The sequence below is a fragment of the Stegodyphus dumicola genome, chromosome 11, assembly GCF_044657685.1.
Source record: "Stegodyphus dumicola isolate Sdum_Otavi_A_Nest chromosome 11, ASM4465768v1".
NCBI lineage: Eukaryota > Metazoa > Arthropoda > Arachnida > Araneae > Eresidae > Stegodyphus > Stegodyphus dumicola.
In genome coordinates, this window is record NC_140778.1 from 54,424,088 (window position 1) to 54,442,204 (window position 18,117).

The window sequence follows — 18,117 nt, forward strand, 5'->3', positions numbered from 1 at the left end:
TTATGTAGTATATAACAATAACTAGTTTCTATATTTTGGCCAAATTGTGTGTTTTTGTTTTAAAAAGCTCATTACTTATTCACATATCAAAAATAAGAAATTTGGAATATACTTGACTACCATTTTGAGTAGGTGATTTTTAGTACTTGTTCTTGATATACTTTAGAATAAATAATTTTAATAAATAAAATAAAGCATTAATCCACTTAAAATAAAAGTATACTACTTTGTATGAACACCAAACTTTTAAAATATGAGCAGGACATGGTTTTCAATCGAAAAGCTTTATTTCTTCATCAGATGCAAGTTGGATCCTTTGCAGCTGGTGAAGAGCGAAAACTTTTTATTCAAAACGTGCGTTTTGCTCATGTTTAAAAGATTAGTGTTCATGATAAGTAGTATATTTTTGTTTTACTTAATTTTTGAGTGTTTATTTGTAATTAAGCCACTTACTTTATAGTAAATACTATATTTAAATGCACATTTTCATAATGTGTTTATTTAATTGGGATACAGGAATAAAATAGAATATGTATTGTCATGTTTGAATTTATAATTCAGAAAGAAAATTTTATTTTGAAAATGTACATTTTACAGCTGATTTGCAAAATATGAAATCTTACTAAATTTAATGTACAGTTAAGGCAGTAGCTTCCAAGTTTGCATGAAATTATTTTCTGGACATTGCTGAATTTATAAGCACTTTAATATGCAAGTAACTGAATAAAATTGGCATAATCAATTACTTAATAAAGATCTTTTTAAAAATAAAAAATTCTTTACTATCCTACATTTCCATGATGCAAGTACTATTGCTAACACCGAGAGGTCAAAAGTAAATGAAATTCTTCCAAAAACTATTTGAGACTTTAAATTAATTAAAATTATGTTTACTTAAATATATGAAAGTAAAATATTTTTCTTTAATATTTTACTTTCATATATTTAAGTAAACATAATTTTAATTAATTAATTCAGATTAATTTATCTTTTTGTATCAAACTATATTAAGTTTGGACAGTAATAGTTTATAGTTCCAGCTGAAAGTCAACAGTCTGTAAGTATATATTTCATCAATGGCATAAATACATGTAATACAATGTGATTTTCTTTGTCTCTTTAGGATGCAATGCATTAAAATTAAACGAGATTTTTTTACCTTCTCAAATATTATAACAGTAGTGCAATTAATTTTTTAACGTTATTCAAATTAAAGTTTCCATCTCATTTTTTATTATTTATTTTAGATTTTCTTCCTAAAATTATTTAACCTAAACATCTTAAACAATGGTGCAAATAATTTAAAGCGATTATTAAAAATATAGATAAAATATTCAGGAAAAAAGGGGTTAAGTTATATCTAAATATAATTGTAAAAAATCGAACAACCTAATTCGAGGTCGTTGTCTGCTGACTGCTAGGAGACGGAAATAAAAAGCACTACTTGCCATATCAAAAGCGGGCCAAACTGGCGATGAACAGTCTAAGCTATCACTCCCCAAGAGTGCCAAGAGCATTAGTCACATGGTATATATTGGAGACATCCTAGCAGACGAATTCTCTGTGGGTGAGCCGTCTACCTGTTCCAGACCAAACTATCAGTTTTCAGCTATTTTACCACTCAGCCACTAGTACGCAGCAGCAAGTTTCTATGGCTCAGTTATCCACAGTTTGCAAATACTAATTTTTTAACTTTAAAATTACATAAAAAATTCACCTAAATTCCAGAATTATTTAATTTACCCATTTTTCTTTTTTGGTCATTGGTTTCCTTTAAATTGTTATTTTTAACCTTACAGTAAATATTCTGCAATATATTGGAAATGCATGTGACACAACTTTTCAACAAATCATGCAATGATTTGCCACATTCACAAATACTATCATTCCAAATAATCCTGTTTTCAACTTTCTCTGTGATGAGACTTATTAATATAGAATGTTGATTTTTTGATGAAATATATAATTTCTCATACATTTCAGATATTAGGATTAAAAATATTTTAAATGCAGAGGTATTAATGAAAAGCACGAAGTCTGTTGGCCAAAATAAACCACCTCGATCAATAGCAGCTAAGTACACAAAATCTTCCCAATATTCAACTATCATTTCTTTGTCAAGAATTAATTTTTTCCTGGAGAGATTACAATTTATATGCTTCAATACAGATCTACAAACATATCCAGAAATGTAAATTAGACACATTGTATCTTTTTCTGTAACATTAACATCGTTGGATTGATGCAAAACATCACCAAATTCCTTATCAATAAGTTGATCATCATTAAAATCTTCAATATCATTACAAGAAAAATGTTGTAAAATAAATGAACCTTTCTCAGAAATTGTATTTTAAGCAAACTAATTAATTTTAGTTTTCTTTCCGACTCTATAATCTGCTGTAAGGATACATTATAATTACAGCCACTCATTTGTTGAAATTGACCAAAATGTCCCTCAAGGTTATCTGTCTGAAATTTTCCTGAAGGAATAAAAGGTAATTTAAATTCTTTTAACAAATACTTTGAAAGTTCATACAATGTTGCTGTTGTATGGAGAAGAGCAACTTGGGCTTCTTTTGACAGTTTCCCCAATTTGTGACTTACAATTTTTTGTTGTTGGGCAAAAATCGTTCCATGATATAAGCCACAAACAAAACTGTGATAAACATTCTAAGCTTTTATCTTCTGTTGTCCTTATAGGCTGCATAAATACATCTCGAAACTGTAAGGCCTCTTTAGAGTGTTTAACATTCACAATTTTCCACCACTTTAAAATTACATCAATAAAATGTTTAGTTCTTGAGACATCTTTTCCATACCGAGTTCTATTATTCTGCAATTCAATTTGCAGAGCAGCTAAAGTCTTTGCATCAAAAAGTTTAATAGCAGTACTTACTTTCTGTTCCTCTATAGAAGACGGAAATAAAACTTTCCTTGATAAAGTTGGAGCCATTTTAATATTATCGTTTTTTTCTATTTTATACAATTTTTTTAAATGCAGAACACTGGAATTGTAAACAATATTTGAGTTTTCAAATGACAGTATAAAAAATGTTTGGTTTCAATCGTTCTGATTGAACCAGTTGTTTCGTATAGATTTCGATAAATGAACTGGCTTTAGTGTAGAATTGGGTGCGCCTTCAATTGGCGACATTTTTTAAAAAATTTGGCGATGAAACCTCACTTCTGGTTACAATAGTTTTAAATTTGTTTTAGCTTCCCGATTTTATTTAAATGAAAATAGACTGATGTGTACATGGACATATTTAAGGCACAATGCCTAGTTTGTGCAATTCTAGGATGTTTTTTTAAGTAAAAACAGATTGATGTGTACATGGACACAGATCTTATGCAATTCTTCGACTTCTTATTTTGGTTTTGTGTAGCGGCCATCTTGAAATTGTGACTTCCTGGCGCCGATCTTGGCGTCAAGAAAGAATCGCCAATAAACGAGGGGCACCCAATTGTAAACTTTTACCAATGAACTGTATCAAATAATGTAAATATAGGAAGATTATGCATGGTAAGGTTTATAAATGAGGATTTTAATGCACCACCACAAAGCATTTTGAACATATTTCTGTTAATTCTATTATTGTCTTATATTAGAGTTATGATTCGATAACCACAAGACTGTACATGGTCAATTACTTGTTTTGTAAATATTAATAATTGATGTGATAAGTTTTTTTACGGGAAACATTGCTACATTATCTCTGTTTTTTGCTAATATAGCTTATCATAAATGTTTGCAGAGTTGTGGCCTCCATCTGCAAATTATCCGAAAAACCTAAAACACGACCACTTTTATACGAAACTTGTGGTTTTATATATATCACATCTAATAATAAATTGACAATTTTTTCAGAATCATTTAAAATTTCACATTTTTTTTTTTTTTTTTCAAATACATCCAGTGACTTGTTTGTAATCCAGAATCTGCTTGGCCAATTTTCAGAGATAACTTCCTTAAGTATGACGGATGAGGCAATATAAAATACTTACTGTTACGTATAATATTGTAGCTGTTTGGATTACAATAAAATATATAACAAGACCAGGCAAAGAATTCTGCACTATACGAATGCTGTTTCATTTGCATTAATTAAATCTGTTCATACAAAAACTTAAATTTCTCAGAATGTGGATTATTTTCTGTTTCTGCACATTTCAACAGTAGTTCTGATATTTTATCTAAATTTAAATTGCAGTCATCATGAATATCAGAAGCAGAAAAACCATCCAAATGGCTAATCACTGTCTCAAGTTTAAACCATTTATCACATAGTTTTTCTTCTCCAAATATCCATTTGAACTTTTCAATGGGAATTTCATTTTCATTGAAAAAAACTCTTACATTTAAATCGTCCAATATTTTTAAAGATACAAGCACTTTTGAACAGTTTAAAAATTCTAATTTCGATAGCCAAAAGGTCTTACCTTTGGTTATGAATATCCATGAAGAGGGAAGATCTATTTTTCTTGCAAAACCATTACTAATGCCATTCCATCATCACGAACAGCTTTATCTTCTCGAAAGGCAAATTTTTTTTTCAAAATGCTTAATGCATACACTACTGTGTTTGCCAGCTACAAAATCTTTGCGATTAATATTTTTTATCCATTTCTGAGAGAGTACAGGATACGAAGGAAATTTGAAAGTCGTTGAACATGTTCGACACATGTTCATTACTGCTATCGTAATTTGATCGGCGTTTAGGTACACTACACTTTCTTGGCATTCTAAAACACACTTTTTCTTATAAATTCGAATTCACAATATAATATTTTACTTTCCGGTAAAATACAAAATTTTTCAGAAGAAAAAAAACGTGTAAACAATTATCTCACTAGCACTAGTCCTACGGCGAAGCAACGTCAATTTACAAAATTGAAGTACTAAGATTATGACGTCAGATCATGTGATCATCAGATTGGAGCAGGCCTGTAGATATCTAGTTGGCCTTGCTGCAGCTCAAGTTATGTATAATTTTCTGACTAGAGAGCAGGAGAGAAAATACTCTGAAACTAAAATAAAACCTATTAAGACAGCTTGCACTAAATCGATGTCTGTTGATAAATGATGAAAATAATTACATAAAAATTTTTAAGGATTTGTAAAAAATGTTGAGGAATCTCAACGTTTCAGGTGCAGACAAGCCGCATTTTGTATTTAACTAATATTTAAGAAAATTAAACCGTATAATTTATTTTTGCTGAAATGCTCTCACACTCTGTATGGATTTATGATTCTGTCAATTACTGTTTTTCTGAAATATACATGAATTTTTTGGGAACGGTAATAGTTAATGTTACTTTAGTTAAAATATTATGTACATCTCTGTGATGATATATGTCTTTTCTAGTTAGATCTCAAGATAAGGGCATACACATAACCATGTAGGATTTTTTTTTTTTTTTTTTTTTTTTTTTTTTTGAACTTAGCTAAAGTTTCCTTCTTAAAGACACTAATTTTTGCAAATGAACACAGCTTCCTCCCCTGTCTACACTCATGGACACAATCGTATTGTAGGAAATTTTCTACTTCCTTTCGTTTTCTGTCTATAAGGCCCCTTCCCCCCCCCCCTCTATTACATTTGGGCCATTTATTTTTTATTTTATTTTGTCCCATTTTTTCGTCCTGGCCTTTCGAACTCGCATAAAATGTACGAAGTTCTTTTATACTCTCCTCTGAAATACGAAATTGTCCTTTTTTATATGCCTTTCCTTCCCACCTAAGCTTGATTTTTCGCTCATCGGAGCAGAAAGACTTAGCGGGTGCAAAACAAGACATCTGTGTTCTACTTTGTCTGTCTGTCTCTTTGTCAGAGTACTGTACAAGTGAAAGAAAATAAAAATACAGCGTAGACGCTTAATTACTTCACAAAGCCGTAGAAGAAGAAGAAAATGAATTGCGTTAACCTTATTTGTATCAACTTCACTTTCATTTTTAATGCTGTTTGAGAACATAAAGCAATTTTTACTGTGTAAGATAAACCTATTGTTTAAGATATGTAGCAAATCATTTAGACAGTATGTTTCTTACAGAAACATCTGCAAATACTTCTCACAGAAGAAAAAAGTAGCATTTAAGAATTGATTTAGACGAAAGAGCACTTCAAACAGGAATATACTTATTCATGCAGGAAAGAAATTTCATATGTGTTAAGTATGTAACATGTCATTTAGTCAAATACACGATTTAAACAATCACATACCTATTCACTCTAGAGAGAAACATCATGTATGTGAGGTATGTAACAAGTCATTTATTCGGAAAAGTCATTTAACCCAACATATACTTATTCACACAGGAAAGAAACCTCATGTGTGTGAGCTATGTAATAAGTCATTTCTTCGTAAACATTGTTTAAAAACCCATATGCTTATCCACACAGGAGAAAAACCTTATGTATGTGAGTTTTGCAATAAGTTATTTACTGAAAAAAGGAATTTAAAATCCCACATGCTCGTTCATACAGGAGAGAAGCGTCATGTGTGCGAGACATGTAACAAGTCATTTCTACGAAAGAAATGTTTAAGCAAACACATACTTATTCACACAGGAGAGAACCTTCATGTCTGTGAAATATGTAATAAGTCATTTACTGAAAAAATTAATTTAATATACCATATGAGTATTCACACTGGAGAGAAACCTTATGTGTGCGATGTATGTAATAATTCATTTGCTCGAAAAGCTTACTTAAGCAGGCATATACTTGTTCACAGAAAGAAACCTCATATTTGTGAGGTATGTAATAAGTCATTTGCTGTAAAAGGCAGTTTATACAGACATGTGCTTAATCACACTGTGAAGACACCTCATGTGTGCGAGATATGTAATAAGTCATTTAGTGAAAAAAGTAGTTTAAACAAACATATACGTATTCACACAGGAGAGAAACCTCATGTTTGTAAGGTATGTAATAGGTCATTTACTCTGAAACATCATTTAATAAAACATATACTTATTCACATGGAGAAGGAACCTCATGTGTGTGAGGTATGTAACATGTCATTTTCTCAAAAAGCTGCTTTAAACAGACATATGCTTATTCACACAGGAAAGAAACTTCATATGTGTGAGGTATGTAATAAATCATTTACTGAGAGAAGTCATTTAAAAACCCATGTGCTTATTCACACAGGTGAGAAACCTTATGTGTGTAACATATGTAATAAGTCATTTAATCAAAGAAGTACTTTAAAAACCCATATGCGTGTTCACACAGGAGAGAAACCTCATGCTTGTGCGGTATGTAACAAGTCATTTATTGCAAAAGGTCATTTAAACGAACATATGCGTATCCACACCGGAGAAAAACCTCATGTGTGTGAGATATGTAATAAGGCATTTGCTCAAAAAAGTGATTTAAGAACCCATATACTTATTCACACAGGAGAGAAACCTCATGTGTGTGATGTATGCAACAAGTCATTTGTTCGAAAACAGTATTTAAAAACCCATATGCTTATTCACACAGGAGAAAAACCTCATGGGTGATGTATGTAATTTGCCATTTACCCCCCCCCCCCAAAAAAGGAATTTAAAGATACATACGTATTCACACAGGAGAGAATCCTTCCTCACGTGTGTGAGGTATGTAACAAACCATTTCTTCAAAACAGTTGTCTTAACATCGATATTCACACAAGTGGGAAACCTCATTAGTGTGAGGTATGTAATAAGTCGTTTACTGAAGAAAGTCATTTAAAAGGCCATGTGCTTATTCACGCAGAAAAGAAATCTCGTGTGTAAAATCTGTAAAAAGTCATTTAATGGAAAAGGTCATTTCAACAAACATATACTTATTAACACACTGCAGAAACTCCATGTTTCTGAGGTACGTAATAAGTCATTTGCTCAAAAATCTAAATTAAATAATCATATTCTTGTGTAGAAACTCCATGTGTAACAAATCACTTGGATGATAGAAAAATTGAAAGATACATGTGTACAGATAATAGAAGGTTAGTGTCTGTTGTAGAAAAGTTTGATTACTAAGAGCCTTTAGTTACTGTGTGTTAATGACTTGTCCATGCTATACAGGAATGTCATTGTATGATGTGTTTTAACTCGTTATTTCATTTCACTTCAAGATATATCGTTTATTTTATTAAACACCAGAAAAACCTCATATTTGTGAGATAATTTTAAAGTATTGCTGAATTGAAAGAAACGTTTGCATATTTAAATATTTAATTAGTAATGAAATGTTTAAAACGGCATATTCGAAGAGTGATATATAAGAGACTAATTATACTGTTCTGAATCAGAAAATGTTATTGATGTCACATTCCTCCCATTCAGGTAATGTCATGCATTGTTTGAAACGTTGAACATTTTCATTTGACTGGAAATTTCAGTCACATTTTGCACTATTTGCTTTACATTTTTGTAAAAGGTACAAAATGTGAAATGTATTGTTTTGTGGTAACTTTAGTACTGTATGATTTATGTTATTTCTTCCTCATTAGCTTTGCAAACTTCCTTTTTAATATTGAGAATGCTTATGCAGCTAGTAGTGTCTTTGAACGAAATCGAAATTTCTTGAGGAAATGAAGTTTTTTTGTGGTACATGCATGTTAATGCAGCCATCTTAATACAAGTATATGGCAAACTGTGGCAACAATGTGCATAACCATTCTTCGAGGAACAATGCTTATAATAATCACTCAGTCAAGCATTTCAGTGGTTTTCTATGCATTCTTTTCCAAAGTCTAAGAGTTTTTATAAACAAATTGTGATTTTTTTTCCCTTAAACTTAGTTTTAAAATATGGCCTTGCGGAATTTGTGAGTAATTTTATTTCAGTACTACAAAATACTGCAAGAACACAGGATTTTACTCAAATTGTTCTAAAAGAACAACGAGGAAATGCTTTTAGTCCATAGCCGAGTGCTGCACGAACCCAATTCTGAGCAATTCTCCTATTTTTTTTAAGGCAAAAACAGATAGCTGTGTATTTGGGGAGGAGGAAAGTACAAAATAATTAGCAACTTAGAAGAAGAATGTATTTAATTTTTTTAATGCATTGCTAAGTAGTTTTTTTTTTAATGCATTGCTAAGTAGTTTATTTTTTTAATGCATTGCTTAATCCTTATTTAATAATTCAAATCTGTATTTTCAAGCGTGTTTTCTTTTCATATATAGTACCTTTCCATATGTAGTTATATATAGTTCATATGTTTACCAACTTACAATAAATATTGCTAGTTTGGAATCTCCTTAAAATAAATGTGCAAAAATCACCATTTTGCAGCCGATAAGTAAATTTAGCTTTTCATCTGTAAAAAATCAAAAAAATTGTTCTAAGGCCATTGCGTTAATATATAACTACCTTTTAACTTCCTCATGGTTCCATGCAAATCTTTCTGGGCTAAAGTGGAGAATCACACACTTATTTGTTTGGCGCTTTTTACAAGAGTGAGAAGAATTGGATTTTTGTCAATTTTCTTCGACTTTTTAAGTGAAAATAGGTCGATGTGTACATGGATAAAGGGAGTACACAGTGCCACTTTTGTGCAATTCTGGGATTTTTTTTAAGCGAAAATAGGTTGATGTGTACATGGATACCAAGTATGTGCAAGTCTTTTAAAAGCACGCCAAGTAATGGGCGATTATGCACTTTCCCCTCTTTCTGATATATTTATACTTTTATGTCTGTTTATTGTCTATTCATGTTATCACTGTCAAATTCTTCTTGTTCTGAAATTCTGAAGAATGCTTAAATATTTAATCACAATGTACACACTGTAGCTTGTGAGTGCAGTGCACTATATTAAACTTGGCTGTTCTTATGTTAACACAAAATTTATAGTTCTGTGATTAGACATGAAAATATGTTTTTCAACTTCAATAAGATTTCAATCAATTTTTACAGGTAGAAAAATCTAGTGTGCATAAATATTTGTGTATAAAAAGGCATTTGGAAAATATATTTTTCATAAATTTAAAAAACATTTTTTTAAGTGCCAGAAGAAAATATAACTTTCTATTTTGAAGGACTCGTACTGGCTTTCTATATGGATTAAGATTTATGTACCAAAGTAGAAATTGATATATGTCTTACAATTCCTGCTTTGTTTGGAAGTGTTTGTGCAAATCAACATTATGAGAAATGAAATTTGTTTTGATATTCATTAAGATGAAATATTTCTTTTATGATGCAACTTTTATAGTAGAAAGGCATTTCCAAATATTGTACTTCATTTTCTCTTTTGTTATTTTAACTCGAGACACATTCTGTGTTAGAATTATATTCAATTGATGTTTGCAAACAGGACTTAAAACTGAAATAAGAACACTGATCTGATAAAGTTATAATTTTAACAGAATATGACTTTAGGTCATATTTAATATTATTTCATGGGATTGATTGTAGTGACATTGCATCTGTTTTAGTCAGTTTGCTTTATTTAATAAATCTTTTCAATTATAACCGTAATTTTTTTTAATAATTATTAAGCTTTAAAAGCTGAAGAAATAAATGTAGTATTGGATTTAAAGAGATATTTAAATATAAGAATTTTAAATCTGTGTTATGAAAGTTTCAAATTGTATGTTTATAATACCTTTTATGTATTTGAAAAGATTACTTTGATCTAAATCAAATAGTAACCAATATGTGTATAAAAAAATAGGTTATGAAATAAGTTTTGCCACTGCCACTTGATACAAGTTCTTAAAAATTAACTTTTGATGAAATAGCTTTAGATTTATGTACTAATTTATTTTTAATACAGGCCTGTATTTTTGAACATCAAGCAGAAGGGTAAAAGTACCCAATTTTGTCAAAAATTCTCTCAAGGGTATAATGAGGAAATACGTGTGTGGGAGTTAGCCATTCTTACAATATGTAGAGCCTCTAATATTTTTCTAAGGAAAAACGGATCGTTGTAAGCTTGGGAAAAATAGCAGAAAAAATTCCAAAAAGATTTGGAAATGAATGCAAATGTTCTGTTCTTTTACTGTATCACATGATCCTTATTTCTTAAGTAAAATTTGTATTTTCATTTGCTGAAGTATATTCTTTTTTTATGTTTCATTTGTGAACTTATGAGAAATATTCTTAGTCTGGGAATCTTTCTAAAAATAAAGGTAAACAAGAACCACCTTCCAGCCAATAAGTGACTTTTACATTTTCATTCAATAAAAAAAACACCAGATTGCACCAAGATGGTTTTGTTAATATGGAAGTACCAAAATTTGTTAAAAGAATTTTTCTTTTGTATTTTGTAAGTAATCAGAAAAGTGACGTATCGATTATATTAAAATTAATATACACAATACATCATTTGTACAGCATCCTATGCTTAAACACAGGTATCTTGAGTCAAAAATTTTCCTTCTCCCTTCTTCACAGCTATAATAGTAATTTTATATCATTCACTGCAAATAATATGGTATGCAACAAGCTTTTCTAGAGAAATAGCTTTGCCTTTAATACTCAAAATAATGCATGTAAGTGTGTCTACAAACACATACAGTGCATTGATATACAAATTTGTAGCAAAACACATATGCAAACATGTTATCTCATTCGGATAAACACTATATTTATATACAGTACAATGTCCGTAATCCGGACTCGTCGCGACTTCAGCGATTCCGGTTTAAGGGTTTTTCCAGATTATAGATGATCAATTCAAATCTGGTAAGATGGCATGCAGAAATTATACAATTAAAAATATGAAACCGTAATTTATGAAATAAGGAGCAATTATAATCTAAAGGGTATCAAAATTTACAAAAAAAAAAAAAAAAGCTTAATATTTATTTGTTTGCTTTATTAAACATTTCCTTCAATGTAAGCTGTTTAAGTAGCTTCGTTTTTTTGTGCTAAATGCGCATGCGTAAACACATGACGGATAATGAACGTTTGGATTACAGACTTTGTACTGTATATGTATGAATATGTATAACAGTATTTAATGTTATGCAAGACAAAACTAACCATACAAATAGAAATAAGTCACTGTTAATCACATATGTTATTATTTTAATTAGTAACAGATGCAGAGTTAACTGATACAGAGTGTAATACTAAGCAGCTGCCTGTACTTTGTAATGGCTACCAGATAAATTACCTTATTGCAAATACAGTCAAAAGTCGTTAATCCGGACTCGTCGGGACTTCGGCGATTCCGGATTATAGATCATCAGTTTAAATCTGGTAAGATGGCATGCAGAAATTCTAAAATTAAAAATATGAAACGTAATTTATAAAATATTGAGCAATTATGATCTAAAGGGTATCAAAATTTACAAAAAAAAAAAAAAAGCTTAATATTTATTTGTTTACTTTATTAAACATTTCTTTCAATGTAAGTTGTTTAAATTGCTTCATTTTATGTGATAATACTTTCTCTTTAATTCTATAAACAGACATAATTTCTTGTTCAGTTACAAAGTTCCGCTGTTCAAGTCCCGTTAATTGCTGTGCCGAGAATAGCGACTAACTTGTCAATCGAAATTTTTTCGTTTTCACTAACCTCTCTGTCACATTCTTCATGTCTTTATCCATTTTTTGCAGCAATTCCACTTTTTGTTTGTTGGACATCGAAACATACTTTGGTTTTGTAGATCCTTTGGAAGTTCCAGCATCGGAAATTCTATTTGACATAATCGAAAGTTCAAGTTTACTTTTATAAAATTGCTCTTACAGTCTGAAAAAAATAATAAGCAGGATCCAATTCAAAGTTTAAGGAACAATGCAATCATTGACATTAACTGAAATATATAATTAGATAATTTTAGCTTACACCGTCCGTTATACATTAAACGCGCAGGCAAAAACGTATTCTGCACTTGCGCACACGCATATGCGCAGTAGTCAAGGTCTTACGCTCACACGTAAAATGCCTGTGCGCATGTGCCAACGCAGCGCATGCGCAGAAAGTTTTTAGCTTTGAGGTCCGGATTATAGATCATTCCGGATTATGGGTGTCCGAATTAACGACTATTGACTGTATATAAAATCAATGTATGTACAAAATACTTCTATTAGAATGTGTTTTATATTCAAAATGGCAAGCTAATCACAAAATTATAAATAGTTTGAGTATTAATTATAAAATTTATTGGTCCTATCAGTTATAGGCACTCACTGAGTGTTACGAAAGAACTATCAGATAAGTGTGTATGCATACGGAATTATGAATGCATCACTAAATGTAAATGCATGTATCAGATGTATATATATAAGTATTTAAATTGGCATTTAATTAAGTACTTCTGTTAGTGAGATAAAATTAATATACATGGTACATCATTTGTACTGTATCCTGTGCTTAAAACTGGCATTTTATGTCAGAATTTTCCTCTTCCCCCCCTTTTTCACGGCTATAATAATACCTTTTGTAAGATTCTGGTCCCTTAATGTATATGTCTCATTTCTATTTATTGCTAGTAGTTAATGAATCAAAAATGATTTGAATTATCATCCCAGATGAGAAGGAAAAAAATTATTTAAGTTAAGCTGCATTTCAAGGAAAAATCTGCATAAACTGTGAATTTGAGTTACAATCCTAAGGTAACAAAATGTAGTCCATTCCATATAACAGTTAAGGATAGTTCGTACCAAATATCAGTTATGGATGCTGACATGTAATGTGCTTAAAGAATCAGGTAAAAATAAAAGAAATACATGCAGATACTTAAATTTCCATCCACTTAATAATATATATTACGTATAAATTAATGAGTTGAAGTCTAAATATAAATTATTTAGATATTAATTCTAGTGATAAATTATAATTTACAACGTAAGAGTTAATCGCAATATTGTATGTGATTTATTCATGGTTCTTAGGGTTGAGGTTTTAACCAATTCCAGTTCTCAGTTTCTTTCATCTCATCAGATGTTACAGTTGTTGATCTTCGTTGTGTCTGTTTCATGCAGTTTTCGTACCATTGCTTCAGTTTCACTTTTTGAAGATGATGATGAATGTTCTAACTTTAAGTTTGGCGTGCCAACAGTCTAAATAAATGTGAAAATACTACAAATAAGAATAAGAGCTCGTGAGTAATTATGATTCAGAAAATTTTGATTCTAATGGAAAATCTAAGATTTGCTCTAAATGTAAGAGACCCTTTTTCTTTTAAGCAATCGTTATGTAAACATAAACGTAATTGTAAAAGTATTGTCGAAATCAAATATCACACAGTGTGTGAAGTTTGCATAAAGTCATACTCCACAAGACAGTCATTTTTCACTCGGAAAAAAAATTTTGCCAAGCACCGTCAACTGAATCTGTCCTAAAGGCATATATTTGTGACCAAGTGTGAGAGAGATTGTAAAAGCTACAGTTTGCAGCACTTTCGATAGTCATCCTGATACTTAAGTCTTATCGGATTCTAGTGTTTCAGTTTTGTGTGCTCCTTCAAGTGTTCCATCGAAACCCTATTTATCCATTGTGTTTTGAAACGAGTTTCTTCTGTCTGCACTACATTGGATAGTCATCCTAATGCTTTAACATTACCGGGAGTTTTGACTGATTTCGATAACCACCCAATATTTCAGTCTTGTTGGATTATCCTGATGCGCTTTCTAAACCTCTTTATTCAGATGTTTTAAAATATAATTCTACCAGTACGTCCTTGGATAATCATCCCAGTAGTTTTGTATTATCAGGTTTTTCAGTTCTGAGCCTATAGTCAACACTGTTTCGAGTATTCTCGACATCACTGCACCAGTTTCTCAGCATTCCAGTACTCCATCTGTTTCTCATTTTCTGTTGTTCCAAGTTTATCTGTTTCTTAACTTTCTGGCTCGTTGTATCTTCCTACAGTTACTTCTGAGCTTGCAATAAATTCCATTTCATCTGCTTCTCAGACCGCCTTATGAGATTTTCCATTTTTTGAAAGTGCTGTTAATACTGTTTCAAATAATGTTAATGACATTGCATCTGTTCGTCAGTTTTCTGTGCTCAACTCTGAATCCTCTGGTTCTTTGTGTTCTGCTTTTCAGATTTTCTCCGATTCCAGTTCTCCTCATGTTTCAGATTCGGCTTCTTTCATCTGATCATATCTTGCAGTTGTTGATCTTAAATCTGTTGGCTGTATTTCATGCAGTTTTCATACTATTGCATCAGTTTCACTTTTTGAAGATGATAATGAATGTTTTAATTTTACGCTTTTGGGTGCTAACAGTCAAAATTAATGTGAAAAATGACACTAAAAGTGAACTCATGAGTAATTATGATAAAGAAAATTGTCGTTCTAAGGGAAAATCTAAGATTTGTTTTCTAAATAATCCTTATCTAATCATAAATGTAACTGTAAAGCTATTGTAGAAATGAAATATTCGAGAGTGTGGGAAGTTTGCATGAAGTGGTACTCCACAATCATTTTCCATTCATAAAAAATGTTGCAAAGCACCATCAACAGAATGTATTCTAAAGGCATATATTTGTGGCCAGTATAAGAGAGATTGTAAAAACCGCAGTAACCTTTTTCATCATAAAAAGATTTGTAGTATTAAAAATCCTTAATAATTGTAAGCCACGTGTTATTCCTTATTATAAGGAAACATTTTGTTCTGATAATGAATGTAATAAACATTTGGCTGAATATCATGATTATATGGTTGTGCAAGAACATATATTTTCATCAATGGGAGAATTTCAGTTCTGTTTAGAATCACATAATAAGCAGGCATTCAGTTCTTATAAAAAGTCTGCTGGAAGTAGGTGTAGGAATGATAAAACTTTTCATTATTACTGTTATCAATTTAATTTAATGCATAAAAAGAAAGTTCCAGTTTCTAGTAGAAAAAATTTGAAAGGTACTTTACCTTCCAACTTTAAGTGCCCGTCAAAAATTTTAGTTTGTGAAGAATCACAACTTGTCACAGCGATATTTTATTCGAATCATAATCATGAATTGTCTTTTGAAAATAGCAGGTTCCACCAACTTAGTCAGACCTGCCATAATAAAATTAATGCTTATGCACAGTTAGGTGTATCTACAGATCAAATTCAAGAATTTATCAGAGCTGGAAGGGGACTGCGGGATAACAGGGCTTATATGATAAAGATGTCTTTGTGTCATGAAGAGTGATAAACTCTTATAAAAAGCAGTTAATATCTTCCTTTCCTGGTAATGATTCACTTTCAGTTGCCACTATAGTTGAAAAACTCAGGCAAGAATCATATAAGCCAGTACTTATTTATAAACCACAAGGGGAAAACCAACATTGTATTATCCAAAAGGGCTTGATGAAATTTCTTATCTAAAGGAGTCTTTTGCATTAGGTTTGCAAACTAAACAGCAGAAAGAGATGATGATTAAAGGTTGCTCCAGTATTTTATGTATTGGTTCTACTCACAAAACAAATCAATATGATTTTTATTTATTAATATTAATTTTATTTATTAATATTATTTAATCGTTCCTGATGAGTTTGGTAGTGGTTATCCTGTAGTGCATTTCATTACAAATAAATTAGACTAGAATACAATATATAATTTACTCCTTAGTATAAAATGTGTAATACCTGAACTTTATGTCAATTTTCTTATGACAGATGATGATAAGTCTACCCATCCTGCATCTGATAAAGCATTTGGTCCTGGTATTACACATTTGTTATGTAAATGGCATGTGCATTGTGCTTGGCAACGTAATTTGTGCGGAATGTTTTCTAATCAAAAAAGTTAAAGATGAAATTTATTTTAATATTGTAGTATTAATTGAAGAATTCATAGTAATGAGGGATAATTTCCTTCAGAAGTTTCGAACTATCGCACCATCTTTTATACAATATTTGGGTTTTCATCCGCAGAGAACCCGTTGGCGCCGTTGCATTTTTATTCGCCAAGCTCGCGGTTCATCGGCGATGAGCCGAGACGTAAGCGTGATATTTATTATTTTGTAAACGTGAGTTTTAGTGCATGTAAATTCAAGTTAGCAGACAAAACAATATATTAAGCATATGGTAGTAAAAATTCACAGATAATATGCATGTAGATGTAAAACTAACCGGTTAAACGTGATATACGGATATAAATTTGTATTAAATTCAAGTTAGCACAGAAAAGAATATATTAAGCATAAGACAATATATAAGCATTTATAACGGAAATAAAAAAAATAAATTAGTATTAATGTACTGAAATTACCCGGTTAAACATGATAAACGAAAAAAAATTTGTCTTAAATTCCAGTTAACACGGAAAACAATATAATCCTTACATCAGCAGTGGTTTGCTAATTTTGATGATCATGGTGATGCATCAAACTATTCTGTCATCTTAGATAATCATATTTTTTATTTCAATTTCATGATCTATTTATGTCACACCTGCAATCCTCTGAAAGGTTATTGTTAGAAAAGCATTAACAAGATAATTATCTTTATTTTTGCAGCCTACGAAAACAAATTATTTTACGGGTTAAAAACCTCATAGTTCTGCATGCTAATAATTAAGAACACAACGTCAACAGCCGTGTTACAAATTAGCATTCACCTCTCCCGCCGTATTTTCCTTTCATCCCGAACCGAGAACCGGCATTTATCTACCAAAATATTTCTATTTATTCGTTGTTAAAAAAATTCAGAAAAAATAATAATAAATAAGAGAAGAATAATATAAATCTGCAAATGCGAACAACGACACTGATAATTCAACAAAGTGAACGCAAGAGGAATGGTTGCAAACTTCGAACAAGCGAATAGGATAAATCCGCGGGGTTACCAGGTTTGAACTATTATCGCCAAAGTTGGCGATGTTTACATTTACCGGGTTTTCTGCGGAAGTGCTTCCCAATATTTTGAAGAACATTACTATAGCCGTGCTAATCTTTGGTCAGTAACGCATAGAAATTTCCCTCGTGCTTTCACAGATACCTATATGTACTGTGAATCGTTTAAAAATAAATTAAAAACAACATACTTTATACGAAAATTTAACAGGCATCCAGATAAATTAATTGAAGTACTTTTAAAAATGGAAAAGGATATATATGTACATGGCTGATAGCTATAAAATTAATTACAAGCAGAGTACTTGTCCACTAACATATCATAAACGACATGAATTGGCAATAAAAACTTTAACTAGTGACGTAATAGAGGCTGGTTTTTTTTTATTTTTTATTGTGGACTGT

General features: G+C 30.8%; 1 protein-coding gene across 1 annotated transcript; it reads left to right on the top strand.

The window, feature by feature from the left end:
• The first annotated feature begins 5,803 nt into the window (after positions 1 to 5,803).
• On the top strand, positions 5,804 to 11,030 carry LOC146993998 (uncharacterized). The gene has a single exon (XM_085826700.1). It carries the CDS (start codon positions 6,182 to 6,184, stop codon positions 7,508 to 7,510), a length of 1,329 nt encoding a protein of 442 aa, XP_085682826.1. The 5' UTR covers positions 5,804 to 6,181; the 3' UTR covers positions 7,511 to 11,030.
• Positions 11,031 to 18,117: the final 7,087 nt, after the last annotated feature.